General features: G+C 42.1%; 1 protein-coding gene across 4 annotated transcripts in view; it reads right to left on the minus strand.

Moving 5' to 3' along the window:
* Positions 1-27229, minus strand: part of LOC106561486 (tyrosine-protein kinase JAK2) — a 77764-nt gene that overhangs the window by 17162 nt on the left and 33373 nt on the right. For 2 of the 4 annotated variants that reach the window (XM_014125491.3, XM_045688257.2), the window contains exons 3-10: positions 25018-25141; positions 20491-20605; positions 10609-10754; positions 6968-7259; positions 6569-6688; positions 1360-1517; positions 1164-1275; positions 746-935 (exon numbers count right to left, since the gene is read on the minus strand). In XM_014125491.3, coding sequence (XP_013980966.3) covers positions 746-935; positions 1164-1275; positions 1360-1517; positions 6569-6688; positions 6968-7259; positions 10609-10754; positions 20491-20605; positions 25018-25141 — 1257 coding nt within the window. The remainder of the gene's footprint in view (positions 1-745; positions 936-1163; positions 1276-1359; positions 1518-6568; positions 6689-6967; positions 7260-10608; positions 10755-20490; positions 20606-25017; positions 25142-27229) is intronic. The other 2 variants (XM_014125501.3, XM_014125511.3) reach the window with 2 other exon arrangements.

A 27229-nucleotide genomic window follows, 5' to 3' on the forward strand; every position in this document is an offset into this window, starting at 1 on the left:
AATGTCACCAATCACATTTTGACTTACTGGGTGGGACCATTTTTACAAAAACGTATGGAAACAGGTCACTGCGCAATAGCGAGCAGTAGTTTTCCCACAGTCTAGATAGCTTTTGTTGTCGGCTAGTTTGCAGCGGTTGCAGCAGGTATCAAAGACGATGTTGTTGCTAATTTGTTAGCTTCTTCCTTTCAAGAATAACTTTCAACAAGAAGTTTCAAATTATCATCATCTGGTGAGTGGAACTGTGTTTTTTATTGCAGCACTTGGTGTTGTTAGCCATCTCTTTGAAAATAACTTCTGTGTGTGAACCATTGTTGCATTCAAAGTGGACCCGACAGCATTTTAGCAACATGAAATCTTATTAGAATCTGTTCCTATAAATCGCACTTTGGAAAGTATTCAGTATTAGGGTCGTTGTCCTGTTGGAAGGTGAACCTTCGCCCCAGTCTGAGGTCCTGAGTGCTCTGGAGCAGGTTTTCATCAAGGATCTCTCTGTACTTTGCTGCATTCATCCTTCCCTCGATCCGTGTGTCATGTTTTCTTTTGAAGGATAGTGCATTATTTGTTTATTAAACTACTGTGAGAATATAGATCGAGAGTCAAGTGTAGCTGGGGAGCCAGCCCAAACAGTTACCCAAATTGCTAACATTGGCCAATGAAATCAAGTAGGACAGTTTATGTTATTGTTATAAACACAAAAACACAGCTATGACCCCTTGTTGCCCCTTATCCCCTGACCTCTCACCTTTAGCTTTTGGCGGGCAGCACTTGGTGAACTTGAAGATGTGTCCGTCAGAGCGCAGCGCCTCCTTCTGGTAGCAGTGGAGCAGCTCCCTTAGAGAGCTGAAGCTCTTCTTAGCCCCAGAGAGGATGTACTCTCCCTGGTCGGTCTTCACTATCTGGCCGTGCTTATACTCCACCTGACTGTCACTCTGCTTCAGAGAAGAGAGGTGGAACAGGTTAAAGATAGATACATACAGAGACAGACACACACTTTTGACAGTAAGGTTATATAATGTACACATGAGGTGAAAACTACCAGAAGTCTGTTCTGGACTAAACATGGATAGTTCTAGTTTTAAAGTTAGAGCAGTGGGTCAGGGGACTCTGGGGACACTCAATCCATCAGGTCACACAGCACCAGTATCATGCATTGTACTCACCCCCACTACAAAGGTCAGGAAGTATTTGTTGTAGTCCTTAGGGCTGCTGCGGAGGATGTACAGACCCTTATGATTCCCAGACCGTCGCAGCTTACTGATAGCAAACTCCATCCTGAGTACAGAGATGGAGAGGACAGATGGGTTGAGTCATGGTCGTGTGTGTGTGTGTGTGTGCGCGCACATACACATGACTTACGAAACTGGGCCGTGACAGTAGCTCTGAATGGCCTCCAGCAGCTTAGGGGGCGCCGTCTCTTTACACAGGTAGTGGTGGGCGTCTGCTATTAGCCGGTAGTAGCCATCCACCAAAGACACAAAGGACAGAGCCTCGGAAAGGGAATGGAACTCCAGCTCCTGTGTAGTAGAAGAGAGAGAGAGACAGTTAAAGGAGGAAGAGAGGGTTGGGTCAGTACTCTGACATGCTTTTGTACGGAAAAGGCATTGTTGTTCCTTTGAGACAGATATGAACCAGCAGCCTGACAAGACCAACGTAATTAATCAGATCAACACTAGGGCTGTTGTGGTAACCCTATTACCACCACACTGGGTAGCTGCAGGAACAGGTTTGGAGAGCCCGTGGCATACAGCGTTTGGGCGAAATATCGACTGTCCCCCAACGTGAGGCTTTATGCTCCTCAAACAGTGGTTGATGTGTGGAGTGAAATAACTGGAGTAGCCAGCATGACTGAAGAAAACAAAATGAAAAAGAAAATGTGGGAAAGCAGCCTCCATTCACTATTCAAGTGCACACAGATGACATGTATTTTCCCCCTGTTCCTGCCCATTTGATAATTGGCCGTTCTAAATCAAAACTAATTTTACATATGAGTAAATACAATATTAGATTGAGAATTGTCCAGGGCCAGCATTATGGGCAGGCCCCTCGCTGTACCTCCTTGCCCATCCAAATAAAATATTGAAATATTGATCATATATTTGACCGAGACGAGTGCCCACAGAAAGACACGGAAATCTGAGCGAGTGAAACGGTGCCCCTTTGTCTCAGTATGTGTCGACCATGGATCTGATGCTGTCTGGACAAAAGGAGTATGTCATACTTTTTCTGTCCAGACAGCATCAAATACATGGGCTACATATAGTAAGAGAGGGGCGCTGTTTCGCTCGCAAGTTTCAGCAGAGAGGCGAAGCGAGAGGGTTCCCTCTTGCAAAAATCTTTCCTGAATAAGCCCAATGCGTTTCTATGGGCATACTATAATATGCAGACCTAAGATTGTCGCCTGCATTCCCGCCTTTGGGACAACGACTCACATTGCTAGGGTGGAGACATGCGCATTTCATCATTATATACAGATCTCTGGTTTCAGCCAGTTTCGAATTAGAAAGGAAAGTTTATGGGTGCATAGTGTTCAGATGCTGACTTCCTCTAAAGTAAATTGACGTTTGCCAAAATTCTATAATTATTCCTGTCTAAATAAAATCATTCAAAATACTTTATCAGAGAGCTTGACTTAGCCACAGAGGATCATAATCTTCTTTATTTAAAATCACAAGCTCGTAGGCCTATGCCTATTTGGGAAGCCCGCAATTTGGGCAGCGCGTGTGGCAATAGGCCTAGCTGATTATTGTGTTTGTTGCTGTCAGTGAAAAGCATCTAAAATGTGTTTAGATAATGTGTCTTGAGTATAATAAAAGTGTGGCAAAGGTATGGCCTTCCCTCTCCAGAATGCATGCACTCAGCTCTCCAGAATGTGCTCCACTCTCTCCCGACAATTCTTGCACATTCATTGTTTCATTGTGTGAATTGTTTTATCTTTGATTGTTTATTTAAGACTGTTGAGTTGACGGTTTCATTATCGCAATAATTAATCGATATTAAATAAAGATGATTGTTTGAAGAAATGACAACGTCTCTCTCAGTACTGAATTTCCAAGACACCAGTAGGCCTAGTAAATTTTCCCGTTAATCCCCGTCATTTGGTTACATTAATTGTATTTTACTTAGTTGACGATGGAAGTTATAGGCCTACCACTGCATCGTAGGCTCCCTGAGTTTCACGCCCTAATTTCTTTAGCCGCGTATCAATGTGTCCATACGGCAAAGACTGATGCTCCTGCATTAGTTGAATTTTAACTTTTAGATTTATATCATTTTAATTCAGATTATGATTAACCACGTGACAATAATTTTGGGAAACAATAATATTATTGAAATGAAATTGTTCCACGAAAATGCACATATGAAAATAATCATAACTGGCACGTAGATACAGTAGGTTGAAATGTTAGGAGAAATTGTAAGCTTCCCCAAACTTGAAACTCACACGCTGCTTATGGTCTTCATTATAACACCCAATAACAAAATGAACGCACACAGGAGGTCCCGTGAAAAAACAAACAAAAAAAAAACGGCTTAGACTGAGGATAATATGCATATACATCTATACTGACTCAACACACAACCACTCACATACAATCCTCATATAAGCTGCTGATACTCTGTTTATCATATATCCTGATGCCTAGTCACCTTACCCCATACATACACTACATTTACATTTGAGTAATTTAGCAGACGCTCTTATCCAGAGCGACTTACAGTAGTGAATGCATACATTTCATACATTTTTTCCCCCGTACTGGCCCCCCATGGGAATCGAACCCACAACCCTGGCGTTGCCAACACCATGCTCTACCAACTGAGCCACACATGACCAAAAGTATGTGGACCCCTGCTCGTCGAACATCACATTCCAAAATCATGGGAATTAATATGGAGGTGGTCCCCCCTTAGCTGCTATAACAGCCTCCACTATTCTGGGAAGGCTTTCCACTAGATGTTGGAATATTGCTGCGGGGACTTGCTTCCATTCAGCCACAAGAGCATTAGGGAGGTTGGGCGATTAGGCCTGGCTCGCAGTCGGTGCTCCAATTCATCCCAAAGGTGTTTGAGGTCAGGGCTCTGTGCAGGCCAGTCAAGTTCTTCCACACCAATCTCGACAAGCAATTTCTGTATGGATCTCGCTATTTGTGCATGGGGCATTATCATTCTGAAACAGGAAAGGGCGTTCCTCAAAATGTTGCCACCATGTTGGAAGTACAGAATCGTGTAGAATGTCATTGTATGCTGTAGCGTTAAGATGCATCTTCACTGGAACTAAGGGGCCTAGCCCGAACCATGAAAAACAGCTCTAGCCCATTACTCGTCCTCCACCAAATTTTATGCATTCAGGCAGGTAGCGTTCTCCTGGCATCCACCAAACCCAGATTCGTCCGTCGGACTGCCAGATGGTGAAGTGTGATTCATCACTCCAGAGAACGCGTTTCCACTGCTCCAGAGTTCAATGGTGGTGAGCTTTACACCACTCCAGCAGACGCTTGGCCTTGCGCATGGTGATCTTAGGCTTGTGTGCAGCTGCTCAGCCATGGAAACTCATTTCATGAAGCTCCCGACGAACAGTTATTGTGCTGACCATGCTTCCAGAGGCAATTTGGAACTCGGTAGTGAGTGTTGCAACCGAGGACAGATGATTTTTACGCGCTTCAGCACTTGGCAGTCCAATTCTGTGAGCTTGTGTGGTCTACCACTTCGCGCCTGTTGCTCCTAAACATTTCCACTTCACAATAACAGCACTTAGTTGACTGAGACAGTTCTAGTAGGGCAGAAATTTGACAAACTGCCTTGTTGGAAAGGTGGCATCCTATGACGGTGCCACATTGAAAGTCACTGAGCTCTTCAGTAAGGCCATTATACAGCCAATGTTTGTCTATGGAGATTGCATGGCTGTGTGCACGATTGTATACACCTGTCAGCAACGGATGTGGCTGAAATAGTCAAATCTACTAATTTGAATGGGTGGCCACATACACTATATATACAAAAGTATCTACCTCTATCGCTCCAGTATCCCTGCACATTGTAAATATGATACTGGAACGGAGTGACCCTGTATGTAGTATGCTTACTTACTCGTGCTCTTCTTATTTTCATTTCTTGTGTATTTTTGTTCTACCTTGTTATTTTTTAGTATTACATTGTTATTGATTACTGCATTGTTGGGTTTAGTGCTTGCAAGAAAGGCAGTTCACTGTACTTGGGCATGTGACATTAATACTTAAAACCTAAGGAGAGAAAGGATGGTCTTTTCCACATTCTGTGGCATAAGAAACTCTTCCACACATACAAGGTATACAAGTTGCTGTAGGGTACTAAACAGCAAGAAACGTCCTCTCACTGTCAACTGCGTTTATTTTCAGCAAACTTAACATGTGTAAATATTTGTATGAGCATAACAAGATTCAACCTGAACAGTTCCACAGACATGTGACTAACAGAGATGGCAGGTGTGATGTTCGGATGTACCGATCCTGTGCAGGTGTTGTTAAACGTGGTCTGCCACTGCGAGGACGATCAGCTGTCCGTCCTGTCTCCCTGTAGCGCTGTCTAAGGCGTCTCACAGTACGGACATTGCAATTTATTGCCCTGGCCACATCTGCAGTCCTTGTGCCTCCTTGCAGCATGCCTAAGGCACATTCACGCAGATGAGCAGGGACCCTGGTCATCTTTCTTTTGGTGTTTTTCAGAGTCAGTAGAAAGGCCTCTTTATTGTCCTAAGTTTTCATAACTGTGACCTTAATTGCCTACCGTCTGTAAGCTGTTAGTGTCTTAACGACCGTTCCACAGGTGCATGTTCATTAATTGTTCATGGTTAATTGAACAAGCATGTGAAACAGTGTTTAAACCCTTTACAATGAAGATCTGTGAAGTTATTTGGATTTTTACGAATTATCTTTTAAGGACAGGGTCCTGAAAAAGGGACATTTTTTTTGCTGAGTTTATAACCTGAGTGTACAAATCTTTCCATGACATAGACCGACCAGGTAAATTCAGGTGAAAACTATGATCTGTTATTGATGTCACTTGTTAAATCCACTTCAAAATCAGTGTATATGAAAGGAAGGGGACAGATTAGAGAAGGATTTTTAAGCCTCGAGTTAATTGAGACATGGATTGTGTATTATTGCCATTTAGAGGGTGAATGGAAAAGACAAAATATGAAAATGCCTTTGAACGGGGTAGGGTAGTAGGTGCCAGGCACACCAGTTTGTGTCAAGAACTGCAACACTGCTGGGTGTTTCCACATACAACAGTTTCCCGTGTGCATCAAGAATGGTCCAAAGGACATCCTGCCAACTTGACAACTGTGGGAATCATTTGAGTCAACATGGGCCATCATCCCTGTGGAACGCTTTCGACACCTTGTAGAGTCCATGCCCCAACGAATTGAAGATGTTCTGAGGGCAAAGGGGGGGTTTGCAACTCAATATTAGGAATGTGTTCTTAATGTTTTGTACACTCAGTGTATATTGGGAATAGGGTCATTATCATTTCAGATAAAGCAGGTGTTCTTGTCCCTCTTTGAGTTAGGTGAGCAGGGTGGTCGTACCAGAGTCTGATGGTCCTGTCTGTTGATGGTGACGATACGACTCTCGATAGCACCGCCCTTGTTGGCCTGCTTAATGCTGATGTCTATAACCTCAGGGAAATCACAGTACGTCTGGAAACCCTGAGAGAGATCGGGAGAGAGAGATAGCGAGCGAGAAAGAGAAGTCACATACAGTAGCAGCAATCCTGAATGCACAACATTCAAACGCCCTTCTGCTTACTCTCTATGAAACTATGAAATTATTGCATGAGACAATTGAAACACATAACTAATCATAGCCATTTTGTGGTCGTTTCAGCATGGCATATGCTGTTTCCAAGAAGAGGCTAGAGAAGAGAAAGGACAATAAGAGGACAAGAAACGAGAAGAGAAAGAGAAGAGAATGCTACTTCTCCCTACCTTTTCTATCTCTATATCCTTCCCCTGGGACCACTGAATTCCATTGTTACCCGTGACGACGATGGTGACCTCTCCAGCCGAGGGCTCTGTGACCCGGAAGCACTCGGAGTAGAGAGCTGGCAGCAGCATCTCCAGATTTGCCAGGTATTTGAGCTTGAGGTCGCGAGCGGTGGCATTACACTGGCAGAACTGCTGGATGAACTTCTTGAAGCGATGGCGGATCCTCTTCCGGGTCACAAAGTGGTACTCCTGGATACGGGCACGTATGTCCTTGGGCAGGAATGACTTATAGCTGTGGGGGAGACAGAATGGGATTGGTTTAGTTACAATTGGATGTATTACATACTAGTATCAATTACAGCCAAGAGCCGAATTATGTGATACAATTTCATGATTTAAGAAAGGACATATTAGCAACTAACAGAAATTAATATATATTTTAAATACATGGGCTGGGTTGGATTGGAGGGAGGTGTGGTGTGATGAAGTGAGAAAAGGAGGCCAGGGTGAGTACAGACACTGTGTATCATGAAATATTTAATGACATGGGTTTATTATGTTCTGTAAAGGATGTCATGGACATGTTTTCAATACTGATAATCTCACACACACTAAGAGTTAATATGTTCATGGATTTGCAGGACCAGTGCCTTCAGAAAGTACTCATACTTTACTTATTCCACATTTTGTTGTGTTAAAGCCTGAATTCAAAATTGATTTAATATATTTTGGTTCTCTTACCCATCTACACACAATACCCCATAATGACAAAGTGAAAACATGTTTTTAGAAGTATTTGCACATTAATAGGAAATTAAATACAGAACTCCTACATTTACATAAATATTAACACCCCCGAGTCAATTTGTTAGAAGCACATTTGGCAGTGATTACAGCTGTGAGTCTTTCTGGGTAAGTCTCTAAGAGCTTTGCATACCTGGATTGTACAATATTTGCCCACTATTATTTTTTTAATTCTTCAAGCTTTGTCAAGTCGGTTGATGATCATTGCTTGACAGTCTTGCCACTCAGGAGGTCATCTTGGTAAGCAACTCCAGTGTATATTTGGCCTTGTGTTTAGGTACCTGTCCTGCTGAAAGGTTAATTTGTCTGCCAATTTCTGTTGGAAAGCAGACAACCAGGTTCTCCTATAGGATTTTGCCTGTGCTTAGCTCTACTCCATTTATTTCATTTTTCATCAACAACAACAAAAAGTCCCAACCCTTACCGATGACAAGCATGCCCATAATATGATGCAGCCACCACTATGCTTGAAAATATGAAGAGTGGTACTCAGTGATGTTGTGTTGGATTTGCCCAAAACATAACGCTTTGTATTTAGGACATAGTTAAAAAAATTGCCACAGTTTTACTTTAGGAATATTTTTATTCTGTACAGGCTTCCTTCTTTTCACTCTGTCATTTAGGTTAGTATTGTGGAGTGACTACAATGTTGTTGACCGATCGTCAGTTTTCTATCAATAACTGTTTTAAAGTCACCACTGGCCTCATGGTGAAATCCCTGAGTGGTTTCCTTCCTCCGTCGGCAACTGAGTTAGGAAGGACGCCTTTATCTTTATATTGACTGGGTGTGTTGATACACTATCCAAAGTGTAATTAATAACTTCACCAAATTCAATGTCTGTTTTTTTTATTTTTACCCATCTACCAATAGGTACCCTTCTTTGCGAGCCATTGGAAAACCTCTCTGGTCTTTGTGGTTGGAGCTTCTGTTTAAAATTCACTGCTTGACTGAGGGACCGTACAGATAATTGTATGTGTGGAGTACAGAGATGAGGTAGTCACAAAAAAATCATGTTAAACACTATTTAGTCCATGCAACTTATGTGACTTAAGCAAATGTTCACTCCTGAACTTATTTAGGCTTGCCATAAAAAAGGGGATGAATACTTGACTCAATCCATTTCAGCTTTTCATATGTAATTCATTTGAAAAAATAAAATCAAAAAATCTAAAAACATAATTCCGCTTGGTCATTTGCTGAATGCATGGACAGCAAGGTTATTCTTTTAAAAAGTGAAAATTGGAAAAATAGCTGCACCTCTTGAATTTTGAGTTATTTGACAAAGTGTCACAGAAACTGCAGAATAGGCTCTTTCAGATACTATGTAGAAATCAAAATGTTTTACCTGCATGTGACTGAAGAAGGATTTGATAAAGCAATGCTCCTTTCCCTGCATCTGTCAATTACAAGATGCGCCCATCTCTTCATGTACCATTTGATTACCGACAGGCCTAATATTGTGACTCATCAGATTATTGTCAATTTAATATTGTCTATAGGCTAACTCTTATTATGTGTGAAATTAGTTTTGGTGTAGTTTCGATGGGCTAGCTGTGCAGGCTGACTGGCATTGTTTGTTTCCTGCTCATCAACTTGGATAGAGTCAAGGATATGTTTTGCATTATTCTAAAGGCCTACTGCAACATATTGCATGTTTTCATTTCCTGTACAATAAAACAGTACCATAACAGCTTATTTTTACAAAGTAAAACGTAAGTGAGAATGTATCAACCTGCAAGGTACGTGGTCAAATTATTAACATAAGCCAGCACTGATAAATAGGTATAATAATCTCATCATTACACTATTACTGTTCTAAATTAAATCAACCTCTTCATCCTCATCATTCAGTTAGGCCTAATTTAAATTTGATTGTGAAGTAACTTGCACAATTATTGCCCATTCATTAATTTGTCATTCATTCAGTGAGAGAGAGAGACACATTAGCGCCTGGCTAGGTACCAACGCCCTACAGCACATTGTCTTGGCGGAATGAATTGAGAATAAGTGTGAGAAAAAAAGAAAAAAAAAACTGGTAAAAAGGCTCTAAATACTTTTCTGTTTGTGATTTCAAAATTCTGACAAATGTGCAGTGTAAAATACAAACATTTAGGAAAAGTCAGGCAAGGAACAGGACATTGCGTTTTTTTGGGGGGGTTTCTTTTAATATACAGTACAAAATCAAACGTCAGTGGCCGTTGGCCTATGGCGGTTCGAGTGTTAAGAGAATAAAATGCTAATGTTTGAAATTAGCATTTATATTGTTTAGGAACAAAACTCAAAGATATAATTTCAGATCCGGTTGGTATTTCACCTATTTTAACACAGATCTGAGGTATGTGGCCACCGGGCGAGATCCAACCTGGGATCCAAGGAGTTAACGACAAAATGTTGGTCGGATCTCGGGGTAATTGGGTAGATCCGAAGACCTCTAGAAAGAGGGAGCGCCGTCATTATACCATATGTCATGTGCCAAAACATGCAAGTTATATTTAACCCTAACTGTGAAGTGTTCACCCAGTACATTCCTCTCTTACAGCAACACCTCAGGGGAAGGGTTGCAGGGGAGAGGGGTGCAACTGAATAAGCCAATTGGAAGCTAGGGATTTAGGGATGATTAGGTGGCCAGGAAGGAAATACACATTTCAGGTTAGCATTTTAGCCAGGACACAGGGTTAACATCCATATTTCTTTAGTGACCACAGGGGATGCTACGCATTCCACCTGGTTTGACCGTTGTGAACGCCTCTGTGACCAAACGTTTTCAGTTCAGTTTCCTATACATTTTTCTTTGCTTTGAGGTTCATTATGCTCCGTCTTCCTCCAGTGTACTCGCCTGGTGTCGTTGAAGATGTCCACAGGAGCCTGGCTGCTCTCCTTAGCCATCCTCATCATATCCAACACAGCCATGCCAAGACACTCCTCCTGGGCCTCATGGTTTACTGGGATACTGACCCAGCCATCCACAAAGTCACTGCGCCACTGAGGGAGGGAGGGAGGTACAAGCAAGAAAGGAAGAAGTGGCAGAGGAAGTAAATAGGCAGGGAGATACAGGGTACAGGTGGCATAAGGTGAAAACAGAAAAGGGAAATAAGGGAAAGAGAGAAGAGAAAGAAAAAAAGGGAGAGAGAACGTTAACATGATATGAGAGAGAAGAAACAGCAGACAGACCATCTGATTAGGCACAAAGCAGTTGTTAAAGCCTCAAATCTGTAGTTATACAGCCCTATCAGTATCATGTCTCTCTCTGTCCCCAAGGGCCCTCACGGTTATTAAAACCATAGCCAGTACAGTTTCACTTTCTAAATGTTCAACTCATCCTTGACCGCTGGCTACGTCCCTTCCGTCTTCAAGAGAGCGAGAGTTGCACCCCTTCTGAAAAAACCTACACTCGATCCCTCCGATGTCAACAACTACAGACCAGTATCCCTTCTTTCTTTTCTCTCCAAAACTCTTGAACGTGCCGTCCTTGGCCAGCTCTCCTGCTATCTCTCTCAGAATGACCTTCTTGATCCTAATCAGTCAGGTTTCAAGACTGGGCATTCAACTGAGACTGCTCTTCTCTGTGTCACGGAGGCTCTCCGCACTGCTAAAGCTAACTCTCTCTCCTCTGCTCTCATACTTCTAGACCTATCTGCTGCCTTTGATACTGTGAACCATCAGATCCTCCTCTCCACCCTCTCCGAGTTGGGCATCTCCGGCGCGGCACACGCTTGGATTGCGTCCTACCTGACAGGTCGCTCCTACCAGGTGGCGTGGCGAGAATCTGTCTCCGCACCATGCGCTCTCACCACTGGTGTCCCCCAGGGCTCTGTTCTAGGCCCTCTCCTATTCTCGCTATACACCAAGTCACTTGGCTCTGTCATATCCTCACATGGTCTCTCCTATCATTGCTATGCAGACGACACACAATTAATCTTCTCCTTTCCCCCTTCTGATAACCAGGCGGCGAATCGCATCTCTGCATGTCTGTCAGACATATCAGTGTGGATGACGGATCACCAGCTCAAGCTGAACCTCGGCAAGACGGACCTGCTCTTCCTCCCGGGGAAGGACTGCCCGTTCCATGATCTCGCCATCACGGTTGACAACTCTCTTGTGTCCTCCTCCCAGAGTGCTAAGAACCTTGGCGTGATCCTGGACAACACCCTGTCGTTCTCCACTAACATCAAGGCGGTGACCCGATCCTGTAGGTTCATGCTCTACAACATTCGCAGAGTACGACCCTGCCTCACACAGGAAGCGGCGCAGGTCCTAATCCAGGCACTTGTCATCTCCCGTCTGGATTACTGCAACTCGCTGTTGGCTGGGCTCCCTGCCTGTGCCATTAAACCCCTACAACTCATCCAGAACGCCGCAGCCCGTCTGGTGTTCAACCTTCCCAAGTTCTCTCACGTCACCCCGCTCCTCCGCTCTCTCCACTGGCTTCCAGTTGAAGCTCGCATCCGCTACAAGACCATGGTGATTGCCTACGGAGCTGTGAAGGGAACGGCACCTCCATACCTTCAGGCTCTGATCAGGCCCTACACCCAAACAAGGGCACTGCGTTCATCCACCACTGGCCTGCTGGCCCCCCTACCACTGAGGAAGCACAGTTCCCGCTCAGCCCAGTCTAAACTGTTCGCTGCTCTGGCACCCCAATGGTGGAACAAGCTCCCTCACGACGCCAGGACAGCGGAGTCAATCACCACCTTCCGGAGACACCTGAAACCCCACCTCTTTAAGGAATACCTAGGATAGGATAAAGTAATCCTTCTAACCCCCCCCTTAAAATATTTAGATGCACTATTGTAAAGTGGTTGTTCCACTGGATATCATAAGGTGAATGCACCATTTTGTAAGTCGCTCTGGATAAGAGCGTCTGCTAAATGACTTAAATGTAAATGTAAATTCTCTGTGGATAACATCAACTAAAACGACAACAGACATCGGCCTCGACTAGATAACTAATGCATTAACCAGACGGAACATCTTGAGGAACATCATCCAACTTTCAAAGCTACGTGGAAACCAAGTACCTCAGTTCTCAGAATGTGAACTAAAGAGTCAACACCCCTTTCCTTACAGCAACACAGGGCCTAACTTGTCCTAAACTACTGTCGGAAAGTGACTAATTGACTTGAGCATGTTTTAGTATGTTTATAATCATAAGTATCCTAGCAATAGTGAATAACATGTTATGGGTTTGATAGATGCCCTGAGACAGAATGTTTCCATAAAGGGTGAGATAAGAGTCATATGGTAGAGATAATAGATTGCGAACTACTGCCCTGTAACACTGTCTTATAGCTTCACTGTTTTATATCATCATGTTCTCTCAATGATTTGCATCATGGTATCCATGAATATATTGCTTATTCTCAAATAGCCCTCTGTGTATGAGAGGATAATTAACAATGGACTGCGGCAAGGTGCAAGAATGTATACTCCCTACTGATAAGACGACCAGAGATTCATTGTACATCCTAGACTCAGGAGGGGGAGGGCTTGTCCGGGAAAACAGAGGTGATAAATATATGTGCTGAGATTCTGTAACTTGTCTTTTGCAGCTCTATGACCCAGTGTGGTTTAATAAATCTAGCTTTCTTTGGAGTCCGACTGGAATTTGTACCAGAAACTTAGAACCTAACAATAGGCGTTGTCGGTAGGATTCACCACGATTTACAGTTAAACTAAAGAGTCTGAATCAGTGGAAGAGGAGCTGGCACACAAAAACGAGATAGGCAAAGTTCCTATAACCGTTCCACTCATTCTGACATCTTGTGGGGGGTCGTAGGCAGAATATGAATTTTTGGAAATGGACTTCGAAAGCCTGGATTTATTCAGCAGTCCCACTGTTTTGACAAAGTGGATGATAGTCATTTTTTAGGTTTGTGGCCTAGATGACTATTTTCATTTGAGCGTCCTCTACTGGATGACTATGTAATTTGAAGTCTGAGGCTTAGATCAGGTGTTCCCAAACTTTTTCCACTCGGGGCCCCGCTTCCAGCATTGGGGAACATCCCGGGCCCCGCTTCCAGTATTGGGGAACATCCCGGGCCCCGCTTCCAGTATTGGGGAACATCCCGGGCCCCGCTTCCAGCATTGGGGAACCCCCCCCCCCGCGCACCACATCTATTTCTATTGAGACAAGCTCTGTTCATGACACAACTGTTCATACCCTTCTTGTTGATGGAGAGAATTTTTCATGTCTAAAGCTTATTTCCTGCAATTCTACACATTTTGTCATGGGGGCAAAGAGATTTTTACAGTTTTAAAGCAAATTCTATTGCAATTCTACACATTTTGCCATGTCTAATGTGTATTCATGTGAATAAATTACAACAAGATCTATGGGCTAAAAAAACAAATCATACACGTAACGTTAGCTAGCGAGCCAGCCTGCTAATGTTAGCTAGCTAGCTAACAGTACACTAACTTGAAATGAAAACGACTGACAAAATTAGAAACATGTAATATATGAAAATGTAGCTAGCTAGACTATCTTACCCTTATACATGGATGGACGCTTCTCCCTCTCTGTCACAGATGCCATGTTTGCCCTTAGTTTGAAGATGTAATACGGAGCCAGGTGTTTTATACAGCCTTCTGTGTGTTCTCTTTTCGACTCGTCTGCATATTTGTAATCAAACGGCAGAATTTTCTCCACCTCCTTAACTATCATATTCTAATTCCACAGATTTCAGAACTCGGTCCTCCAGAAAGTGGAGAGCAGCACTTATGCAGTTCTACTACGTGTCATCTTTCAGAAAAGCTGCGTTAGAAAGGATTACCTACACATGATTGGAATGAACGGTAAATGTACTACTGGTGATATATGTAATGGACAATTGATATACACTAACAATCAAACGCAAACAATTCACACAATGAAGTTATGAAATTATGAATGTGCTGGAGAGAGAACATTATGGAACGAAAAAGCATTGTGCATCTGGGCGCATGGTCAATCCGACTTCTGCATAGGCCATGCAGCATTTGCGGTGATATTCATACTTCTTGCGCTTCGCGGAGCAGTGCAAAGCGGTTGTCAAGGAAGTGAGTTTGAGTTTATACAGGATGTACCACCTCCACCTACCATCAACCACTCATGTCAATGCAGAGCTATACAGAGTTCTCCGCATTGTTACAACATTTGGGAGGGGCATGAAGACGCGGTAGAGCTCGATTTGGCCTCTGCATGCCTCTGGAGGCTCCGCAATTGCATCGCACCCTCCATATGGAGACTCCGACCACATTTTCGAATCAAGCATAAATTGGCTTTTAGTCTATTCCTCTGCAATGGATTAGCTCACTGAGATGGGCACAAATATATACAGTACCAGTCAAAAGTTTGGACACACTTACTCATTCAAGGGTTTTCCTTTATCTCAAAACTCCATTCATTGTTTGGATGTCTTCACTATTATTCCACAATGTAGAAAATAGTAAAAATAAAGAACAACCCTTGAATGAGAAGGTGTGTCCAGCCTTTTGACTGGTACTTTATTTTTTACTATTTTCTACATTGTAGAATAATAGTAAAGACATCAAAACTATGAAATAACACATATGGAATCATGTAGTAATCAAAAAAAAGTGTTAAACAAATCAAAAAAAGGTATATATTTTCAAATAGCCAACCTTTGCCTTGATGACAGCTTTGCACACTCTTGGCATTCTCTCAACCAGCTTCACCTGGAATGATTTTCCAACAGTCTTGAAGGAGTTCCCACATATGCCGAGCACTTGTTGACTGCTTTTCCTTCACGCTGCAGTCCAACTCATCCCAAACCATCTCAATTTGGTTGATGTCAGGGGGTTGTGGAGGCCAGGTCATCTGAAGCAGCACTCCATCACTCTCCTTCTTGGTCAAATAGCTCTTACACTGCCTTGATGTGTGTTTTGGGTCATTGTCCTGTTGAAAAACAAATGATAGTCCCACTAAGCGCAAACCAGATGGGTTGTACTATCGCTGCAGAATGCTGTGGTATCCATGCTGGTTAAGTGTGCCTTGAATTCGAAATAAATCACTGTGTCACCAGCAAAGCACCCCCACACCATAACACCTCCTCCTCCATGTTTTGCGGTGGGAAATACACATGCGGAAATCATCCGTTCACCCACACCGAGACTCAAAGACACGGCGGTTGGAGCCAAAAATCTCAAATTTGGACTCCAAACCAAAGGACAAATTTCCACAGGTCTAATGTCCATTGCTCGTGTTTCTTGGCCCAAGCAAGGCTCTTCTTATTATTGGTGTCCTTTAGTAGTGGTTTCTTTGCAGCAATTCGACCATGAAGGCCTGATTCATGCAGTATCCTCTGAACAGTTGATGTTGAGATGTGTCTGTTACTAGAACTCTGTGAAGCCTTTATTTGGGCTGCAATTTTTGAGGCTGGTAACTCTAATGAACTTAACTCTGGGTCTTCCTTTCCTGTGGCGGTCCTCATGAGAGCCAGTTTCATCATAGCGTTTGATGGTTTTTGCGACTGCACTTGAAGAAACTTTCAAAGTTCTTGAAATGTTCAGTATTGACTGACCATGTCTTTTAGTAATGACGGACTGTCGTTTCTCTTTGCTAATTTGAGCAGTTCTTGCCAAAATATGGACTTGGTCTTTTACCAAATAGGGCTATCTTCTGTATACCACCCCTACCTTGTCACAACACAATTGATTGGCTCAAATGCATTAAGGAAAGAAATTCCACAAATTAACTTAACAAGGCACACTTGTTAATTGACATGCTTCCAGGTGACTATCTCGTGAAGCTGGTTGAGAGAATGCCAAGAGTGTGCAAAGCTGTAATGAAGGCAAAGGGTGGCTACTTTGAAGAATCTCAAATATAAAATATATTTTTATTTGCTTAAAACTTTTTGGGTTACTACATGATTCCATAGTTTTGATGTCTACAAAGTAGAAAATAGTAAAAACTAAGAAAAACCCTTGAACGGGTAGCTGTTCTAAAACTTAGTTTTGGCAAGTCGGTTAGGACATCTACTTTGTGCATGACAAGTAATTTTTCCAACAATTGTTTATAGACAGATTATTTCACTTATAACTCACTGTATCACAATTCCAGTGGGTCAGAAGTTTACATACACTAAGTTGACTGTGCCTTTAACAGCTTGGAATATTCCAGAAAGTGATGTCATGGCTTTAGAAGCTTCTGATAGCTAATTGACATCATTTGAGTCAATTGGAGGTGTACCTGTGGATGTATTTCAAGGCCTACCTTCAAACTCAGTGCCTCTTTGCTTGACATCATGGGAAAATCAAAAGAAATCAGCCAAGACCTCAGAAAAAAAATTGTAGCCCTCCACAAGTCTGGTTCATCCTTGGGAGCAATTTCCAAACGCCTGAATGTACCACGTTCATCTGTACAAACAATAGTACTCAATTATAAACACCATGGGACCACGCAGCCGCCATACGGCTCAGGAAGGAGGCGCGTTCTGTCTCCTAGAGATGAATGTACTTTGGTGCAAAAAGTGCAAATCAATCCCAGAACAACAGCAAAGGACCTTGTGAAGATGCTGGAGGAAACAGGTACAAAGTATCTATATCCACAGTAAAACGAGCCCTGTATCGACATAACCTGAAAGGCCGCTCAGCAAGGAAGAAGCCACTGCTCCAAAACCGCCATAAAAAAAGCCAGACTACGGTTTGCAACTGCACATGGGGACAAAGACCGTACTTTTTGGAGAAATGTCCTCTGGTCTGATGAAACAAAAATAGAACTGTTTGGCCATAATGACCATTGTTATGTTTGGAGAAAAAAGGGGGAGGCTTGCAAGCTGAAGAACACTATCCCAACCGCTGCAGAAGGGACTTGTGCGCTTCACAAAATGGATGGCATCATGAGGTAGGAGAATTATGTGGATATATTGAAGCAACATCTCAAGACATCAGTCAGGAAGTTAAAGCTTGGTCGCAAATGGGTCTTCCAAATGGACAATGACCCCAAGCATACATCCAAAGTTGTGGCAAAATGGCTTAAGGACAACAAAGTCAAGGTATTGGAGTGGCCATCACAAAGCCCTGACCTCAATCCTATAGAAAATTTGTGGGCAGAATTGAAAAAGCGTGTGCGAGCAAGGAGGCCTACAAACCTGAATCAGTTACACCAGCTGTCAGGAGGAATGGGCCAAAATTCCTCCAACTTACTGTGGGAAGCTTGTGGAAGGCTTTCCGAAACATTTGACCCAAGTTAAACAATTTAAAGGCAATTTTACCAAATACTAATTGAGTTTATGTAAATTTCTGACCCACTGGGAATGTGATGAAAGAAATAAAAGCTGAAATAAATCACAAATGAAGTGGTGATCCTAACTGACCTAAGACAGGGAATTTTTACTAGGATTAAATGTCGGGAATTGTGAAAAACTGAGTTTAAATGTATTTGGCTAAGGTATATATATATATATATATATATATATATATATATATATATATATATATATATATATATATATATATATATATATATATATATATATATATATATATATATATATATATATATATACATATATATATACACATATACACATATACACATATACACATATATACACATATACACATATATATATATACACCTTAGCCAAATACATTTAAACTCAGTTTTTCACAATTCCCGACATTTAATCCTAGTAAAAATTCCCTGTCTTAGGTCAGTTAGGATCACCACTTCATTTGTGATTTATTTCAGCTTTTATATATATATATATATATATACACATATATATACACACACACACATATATATACATACATACACACATACATAATTATATACACATACATACACACATATACACACACATAATATATATACATACACATAATATATATACATACACACACACACACACATATATATATATATCACACACACACACACACACACACACACACACACACACACACACACACACACACACACACACACACACACAACTGCTTGACTAAAACAATCTAGGTCGACATTTTTACATTTACATTTTAGTCATTTAGCAGACGCTCTTATCCAGAGCAACTTACAGTAGTGAATGCATACATTTCATTTCATGCATTTAAAAAATATATATATATATTTTTTGTACTGGCCCCCCGAGGGAATCGAACCCACAACCCTGGCATTGCACACACCATGCTGGCGTTGCAAACACCATGCTCTACCAACTAAGCCACAGGGAAGACCTGTCGACCAACAGTCTAATGACTAAACAATCAACCAGTCGACTAATTGGGGTCGGCCCTAATCTATATAGTGCAAACTAATGAGGCGAACTCAGTGATGGTCAATCTCTTGCGTCTCTGTGAGGCATGGCTTTTCTTCTGCGCAGCAGTCCTGGAGGCCCACGGAAGCACACGCACGCAGCTTAGAGGGAACATTGGTAGTAAGTACACCATCATGCTCTCGGGATATGTCTCTTTTCAGAGTCCAGAATGACTCTTTAGTTGTGGACATTACATCACTTCACTGCCTCTTGGTCCTCATCTTTATAAGTCACCTTGATTTTCCAACTGTGTTTTACTAGTTTCTTTATGACATTTGTTAGCGAACTCCTTGACAGTAGCTAAAGCAAGGGGCTATAGCAGCACACAAGTAGACTACAAATGGATGCTGGGCATGCCCTGAGCTTGTGAAGTGAGGGCTACTGGAGCGCTATTTGAGCAAAATTGGATAGGGCGAGAAGGCTAATGCTCCAGCCTTTGGGAATCTCGCTCTGCGCTCCAGTCAAATTGGGCCCGCTCTGCTCCAGCTCCGTTCACATACTCAGATTAGAACTATGGCCAGTTCAGTTTCACTTTCTATATTCTCTGTGGATAATATCAACTAAAACTGGAATTCGTACCAGAAATGTAGAACCTAACACTACAGACTTAAGGGGCAATCCGCAGTTGAAACAATAACAAAGCACATCCCACCTCTGTTCTGGTAAAAGGGCCAGGAGAAATGTAACCACTCTTAAATTCATAGACAGTGTAATTGATGCAAGCACTGACTATCCAAGGTAATCAGAATTATAGTTTTAAGCATATTTTGAAGCTAGTGTTTATTTATATTTACAATTTTTACAAACATTGGGTAAAACCAGCTTATATTTTGGATTCTGATGTACGAAAGTTTAACTAAGCTCATGAGTCATCTCTAAGTTATATTCTTCAAGAATCAATGAGTGTATATCATTTATTTATATTATATTATTTATATGCGTATTGCCCCTTAAATGACAGCATATTCTCTCATAGTAAAGTCAAAAGGATAAGCGGAGATAAAGTCAAAGGGCCCCCTGGTTCACATATCCTCACATAGACATTGTAAAAACGTGAGGAAGCGCACACACATTCTCACAGAAACACATAAAAAAAACACAGGTTCCACCACTGTGCGCCTCACCCTGCCTCCCAATATCACTTCCCCTTTCTTCAGTACCCTACCACCCACCCACCCACCATTAAGCAATGATTTACACAACACAAGCTCTACAGCCTCGCTCAAAGGTGCTTTGCTTATAGAAACCATTCCCCCAAATGTAGCCTATATGGTCTGGTCAGAGCCCATATTTACAAAGCAACTCTGAGTAGAAGAGCCGATTCATTTAAAGCTGATCCTAGATTAGCACTCCTACCCTGAGACTCTTTATGAATTTGCACCCTGCTCACTTGAATTTCACTCTACCAGATTGAAAACAAACCAGGCAAAAATAATGCCAAAGTGAAGACTAACCTGAGCAAAGAGGTAGGACATGACGGTGTCGTCTAAGACTGGGCTCTCCAGTCCTTTGTTGACCCCATAGCGGTGGGCACAGGAGACACTGTTATACCAGCCAGGGAAGTAGTACCTAGAGAGAGAGAGCGAGAGAGAAGAAACAGGGTAGTAAGAGAAAAGGGAAAGATACGAGCTCAATAAGGGCTCCATCCCAACAAGCTACGATCAGATGTGCGCGAGTGATGAAGTGATGTCCCATTCCCTAGGGTTATTTATCACTCTACCACTAGTTTCCCTCCCCTTGTTTTCATGTGTCACTCGGTGGGGGAGTGGCACATGAAAACAGAGCAACTAGTGGTTAAAAATTAAAAGCAGCCAATGGATAGCCTACCACGCAAAGGACGACTAGCCTGTACAGGCGGCAGTAATAGCTTTCCTTATATTTCTTATGCAACAAATACGTACTTACCGTATCAGCAACAAATGAGAACAGCAAAACAACAAAGTGCCCGGAAACATCCTCTGGCTGTGGTTCAATGTGGAGTAGGACTTTCATTCCATAATAGCAGTTTGACATGTAACATGTTGACATGTGGCCGAGAAGATTGTGGCCATTTTTAAGGCCTTTGTTTTGTCTATGAACACCCCCTACATTCATACCCTCTGCACTCCTCCACTGGAAGGTAATACAGATTATTGCAAATCCTCTAGTGATGACTGGGTTCTTTCTTGTAAATTGTTTCTATGAAGTTGCCGTTCAATTGCTCTGCCATCATTATTATTATTATTATTATTATTATAATATGAGGTATTATTGGTGGGGTTACCCCTGTGCTGTGATGTGGGTTTTATATGGTGTGTCTTCTCTTTTCTCTCCACTGGCTATCTGGTAAACAGGCTACACTCTAGGCAGTTTCTTCTGCTGATGTGTGTGGGTCTGGTAGTGGTACTCTCTCTATTCTACTCTTTTCCTTTCGGCATGGTTAATACCTGCCTGGCGCCCCAACAAAATCTTTATTTTTACCCCTCTCTAATAAATACCGCTACAACAGTCACATTTCCTTCACACAGGCATTTTCTGCAATTTTTAAGGATTAACGATTAACCAGTAGAATCATTGTAGAACAATTAAAACCACTGTTACTGAACTAATATTTATACCAAATGTTTTAGGGTCCATACACAGATCGGCTATTCATCCATAGACCTACATGTCTTTTTATCCGCAATGCACTTTTATGGCTCAAAGAAGAGTCTTCAACTATAAGGTGCTTTTTTAAACTCTCCTAGCTGTGCCGTTGAGGAACTAGAGCAAGCACACTTGTAGTTGTTTTGTTTGGAACACAGCCCTGCATCCCCGCCATCAAACAATTACAGTTGATGTTTACGCAATCCAAAAACGGCCCATTATAAATCGCTATCTGGGTCAGGTGGGCATTATTTGAAATCTTGTTCTATTTCCAACATGACTAGGTAAGTTATAAAATACGATCTTACAGTGCTAGGCTTTCACAGGGCAATTCAGAGAACCAGATTGTAATTTTGGTGCACATAGAAAGGAGTCATGCGTGCATTCCGGTACGAGTTCCGTGGCAAATTTTCTTCACAATAGACATAGGCTCATTCTGTTCAGAACAACCCAGGATATGACGCCATGTCATCTTGTAACTGTACATCAAACATAGTGATCATAAACGTTAACTGTTTAGGACATGTTTTAATGTGAAGTGCATATTTGGACTCACGAGTGTTTGGCTTGCTTGTATGACATGAAAGTGGTATTTATTATAATCCTCATCGTCTCATCTTTTAAAATACAGTCTCTTCCTAATTTTAAAGCCTTTACTTCACTCAGAAAACAAAAAATGCCCAATTAGCAGGAGGGTTCGCAGAAGCTTCTTGAAGTGTGCGGTGCTCAAGTTCAGAACGGCTGTCAGTCAAAACCCATACAGCACTGTGAAAACGCAGTCTGAGCTCTGACATCATTTATAGCATGTTACTGTACAGCCACTGCGTTCCAATTTAGGCGCTTATCAGTGCCCAAATCTGCCATTTTCAACCCGCACAGGGGTACGAGTGTAACGGGCTACCGAACATATTCCTCTTAACCTCTTAGGGCTAGGGGGCAGTATTTACACCGCCGGATAAAAAAAACGTACCCGATTTAATCTGGTTACTACTCCTACCCAGTAACTAGAATATGCATACACTTATTAGATATGGATAGAAAACACCCTAAAGTTTCTAAAACTGTTTGAATGGTGTCTGAGTATAACAGAACTCATATGGCAGGCAAAAACCTGAGAGATTCCTTTACAGGAAGTGGCCTGTCTGACCATTTATTGGCTTTCTTTGACATCTCTTTCCAAAACAAAGGATCTCTGCGGTAACGTGACACTTCCCACGGCTCCCACAGGCTCTCAGAGCCCGGGAAAAAGCTGAATGTCGTCATTCCAGCCCCAGGCTGAAACACATTATCGCCTTTGTCAAGTGGCCGATCAGGGGACAGTGGGCTTAGGCGCGTGCACTGGTCGCCCCCGTCTTTCTTTTTCTTCCTCTGTTTACCGAAACGCAGATTCCCGGTCGGAATATTATCGCTTTTTTACGAGATAAATTGCATAAAAATTGATTTTAAACAGCGGTTGACATGCTTCGAAGTACGGTAATGGAATATTTAGAAATTATTTGTCACGAAATGCGCCATGCTCGTAACCCTGATTTACCATTTCGGATAGTGTCTAGAACGCACGAACAAAACGCAGCTGTTTGGATATAACGATGGATTATTTGGGACCAAACCAACATTTGTTATTGAAGTAGAAGTCCTGGGAGTGCATTCTGACGAAGAACAGCAAAGGTAATAACATTTTTGTTATAGTAAATCTGATTTTGGTGAAGGCTAAACTTGCTGGGTGTCTAAATAGCTAGCCCGTGATGGCTGGGCTATGTACTTAGAATATTGCAAAATGTGCTTTCACCAAAAAGCTATTTTAAAATCGGACATATCGAGTGCATAGAGGAGTTCTGTATCTATAATTCGTAAAATAATTGTTATGCTTTTTGTGAACGTTTATCGTGAGTAATTTAGTAAATTGTTAGTAAATTCCCCGGAAGTTTGCGGGGGGTATGCTAGTTCTGAACGTCACATGCTAATGTAAAAAGCTGTTTTTTGATATAAATATGAACTTGATTGAACAAAACATGCATGTATTGTATAACATAATGTCCTAGGGTTGTCATCTGATGAAGATCATCAAAGGTTAGTGCTGCATTTAGCTGTGGTTTGGGTTTATGTGACATTATATGCTAGCTTGAAAAATGGGTGTCTGATTATTTCTAGCTGGGTACTCTGCTGACATAATCTAATGTTTTGCTTTCGTTGTAAAGCCTTTTTGAAATCGGACAGTGTGGTTAGATTAACGAGAGTCTTGTCTTTAAATAGCTGTCAAATAGTCATATGTTTGAGAAATTGAAGTAATAGCATTTCTAAGGTATTTGAAAATCGCGCCACAGGATTCAACTGGCTGTTACGTAGGTGGGACGATTTGGTGCCACCTAGCCCAGAGAGGTTAACAGTAGATGTTTTGCATGATTCATAAAAATTACTTACATTTGCTTCCATCCTAGTATTTTTAAATCAGCCATCTTTCCTGAAGCAACATTCAAGCATTGGGAGTTTTGAGAACCACTCCGTAGGAGAGTAGGGTTTATCTGCATACTGCGGTTACTACATGTAATCGCCCACTATGCGTCACTACATGCCTTGCCCAATGCCATTGAGGCTGCTAGCTAGGACACCAGTACAGTGTCCTTCGCCCCCACCTGACGAGCACTGCTTTACCGCAGTTATTTTAATGTTATGGCGAGGGTAGTGCCACGCGAGAGTTGGGTTGGCTACACAAGCTAACCACCTCCCTCGGCTTAACGTTAAAATAACAGTGGGAAATCAGTGCTCGGCAGGCGGGGGCGAAGGACACTGTGTACCGGTGTCCCCTAGCTAGCTAGCAGCCTCCTTCGGTGGGTTTTTGGTACATTACCGCCACTTATTATTGTGCTGCAGTCTGGGCCAGAAACCGCGCTAGCAGCCACAATGGCAGTGGCCGAGGGCATTTAGCGAGGCATAGTAGGCGCCATGTAGTAACCTCAGTCTGCAGATGGACATTATTGCGGTAGGAAGTCAGCAACTCGACTCACATTGTTTGGAGGGTCAACTAGAGGACTGAAAAGGCACTACACCTCGCTCAAAGTTGAATTGGGACACCACTCCCACGTCATACCACTTGCGGGATAGCGCAAAACGGAGGGGGAGGGCTAAAGGGGATGGGTTATTGGGATTGAGCCAAAGAGTAAGATGTCATAGAAGATAAATGAACATTGTGTATAATACCACAATACAATGATACTTTGATTAAACCTAATTACCACTGTATGTCACCAATTTTTTTATATATATTTTTATAAATCTAGTCCAACTAAATATTTCCTTGACAACAGAGAAATAAATAGTGCTAGACCCCTGAACCCATGCCACTTCCTAGTTCCTACCTCACTCTGAAGAGGAGCATTTCATTGGCTGATTCGTCCAGTTTGAGGATGTGATTGGGTGGGAACCACATGCGGTCGCTCTCCCTCATCAGGCCAAATAGGCTGCAGTACATTGGTGACAGGCCTGGGACACAGGAGAGAACAGAATAAAAACATTGACCCTAAACATATCCATAGGAATCGATCCCTGGTCGAGTCACACGAAAACACTAAAAAAGTGGGACCTGATGCCTCTCTGCTTGGCACACACAGCATTAAGGAGATGGATTGAGGCGAAGGCCCTGCGATAGACTAGCGTTGGGCTGGGCGATATGGCCAAAATATTATATCACAATATACGTCTCATTTTTGATGGTATGACGGTATGTTATGTTTTTTAATAATAAGTTATAAATATGCTTTGAGTAGTGTATGACCCTAGAGTGTGGTTTCAATCGGGCTTTCTTTTGATTGAACCGTATAAAACAAATCAAACTTCAATCAATCAAAAATGTCAGCATTTTTACCAATTTACGCTTTTCCTTAACTCAATTGCTATCATTTCCACACTTTGCTACATTTGTCTTTGTATGCCTATTTTGTCAAACAGTAACTTTTCCTTTATTATAATAATTAATATCTTCTATGACCATGTATTTGCCCTGTATTTGGGGCTCCCGAGTGGCGCAGCGGTCTAAGGCCCGGCATCTCAGTGCTAGAGGCATCACTACAGACCCTGGTTCGATTCAAGGCTGTATCACAACCGGCCTTGATTGGGAGTTCCATAACGTGGCGCACAATTGGCCCAGCATTGTCCTGGTTAGGGTTTGGCAGTCATTGTAAATAAGAATGTGTTCTTAACTGACTTGCCTAATTAAATAAAAGATTAAATAAATAAAATAAAAAAAAAATGTGCAAAGTATCTCATGGCAGTTCTTAATTTCACCACAAGGGGCAGTGTGCAGATTGAACATCCTTTTGGCACGCACGCTGCCTCACAGGCAAGTTTTACAGCAAAAAAAGTATGTGTGCAACTTCGGCGCCTGCGCAGCCTGACAGGCATGATTTAAATCATTTACAACGCAGCCTCGAGTAGAAGTGTAGTGGGTCTTTAAAGGCAAAGCTGATTCTAGATCAGCACTCCTACACGAACAGGGTTGCGGTGGCCTAATGGTCACTGTAAGAGCATTGGGGTTGTGAGGGTTTAGGATTTTAAGCTTGAGACGAGACATTCCAGTGGAAAGTGACAGTAGTAGTCAAGTGTGATCAAACGCACATCCTTCAGTGGGGTGAAAGGCCGAAAAAAGTAGGTATAAAAGAGCCTTCAAACTCCACCACGTAAATCACCACGTAAATCATCGTATGGAGTTGGTCCCCCCTTTGCTGTTATAACAGCCTCCACTCTTCTGGGAAGGCTTTCCACTAGATGTTGGAACATTGCTGCGGGGACTTGCTTCCATTCAGCCACAAAATAATTAGTTGGTCGAGCACTGATGTTGGGCAATTAGGGCTGGCTAGCAGTCGGCATTCCAATTCATCCCAAAGGTGCTCAATTGGGTTGAGGTCAGGGCTCTGTGCAGGCCAGTCAAGTTCTTCCACACCAATGTAAAAAAATTCTGTATGGACCTTTGTGCACAGGGACATTTTCATGCTGAAACAGGAAACGGGCTTCCACAAGCTGTTGCCACAAAAATGGAAGCACAGAATCGTCTAAAATGTTATTGTATGCTGTAATGTTAAGATTTCTCTTCACTGGAAATAAGGGCCCTAGCCCGAACCATGAAAAACAGACCCAGAACATTATTCCTCCTCCACCAAACTTTACAGTTGCCACTATGCATTGGGGCAGGTAGTTTTGATGTCTTAACTATTATTCTACAATGTAGAAAATAGTAAAAATACAAATAAAAACTTGAATGAGTAGGTGTTCTAAAATTTTGACCAGTAGAGAGAGAGAGAGTGTGTATACATACAGTTGAAGTCAGAAGTTTACATACACCTTAAACAAATACATTTAAACTCAGTTTTCACAATTCCTGACATTTAATCCTAGTAAAAATTCCCTGTTTCAGGTCAGTTAGGATCACCACTTTATTTTAAGAATGTGAAATGTCAGAATAATAGTAGAGAAAATGATTTATTTCAGCTTTTATTTCTTTCATCACATTCCCAGTGGGTCAGAAATTTACATACACTCAATTAGTATTTGGTAGCATTGCCTTTAAATTGTTTA

The sequence above is a fragment of the Salmo salar genome, chromosome 01 (assembly GCF_965601325.2).
Source record: "Salmo salar chromosome 01, fSalSal1, whole genome shotgun sequence".
Taxonomy (NCBI): Eukaryota; Metazoa; Chordata; class Actinopteri; order Salmoniformes; family Salmonidae; genus Salmo; species Salmo salar.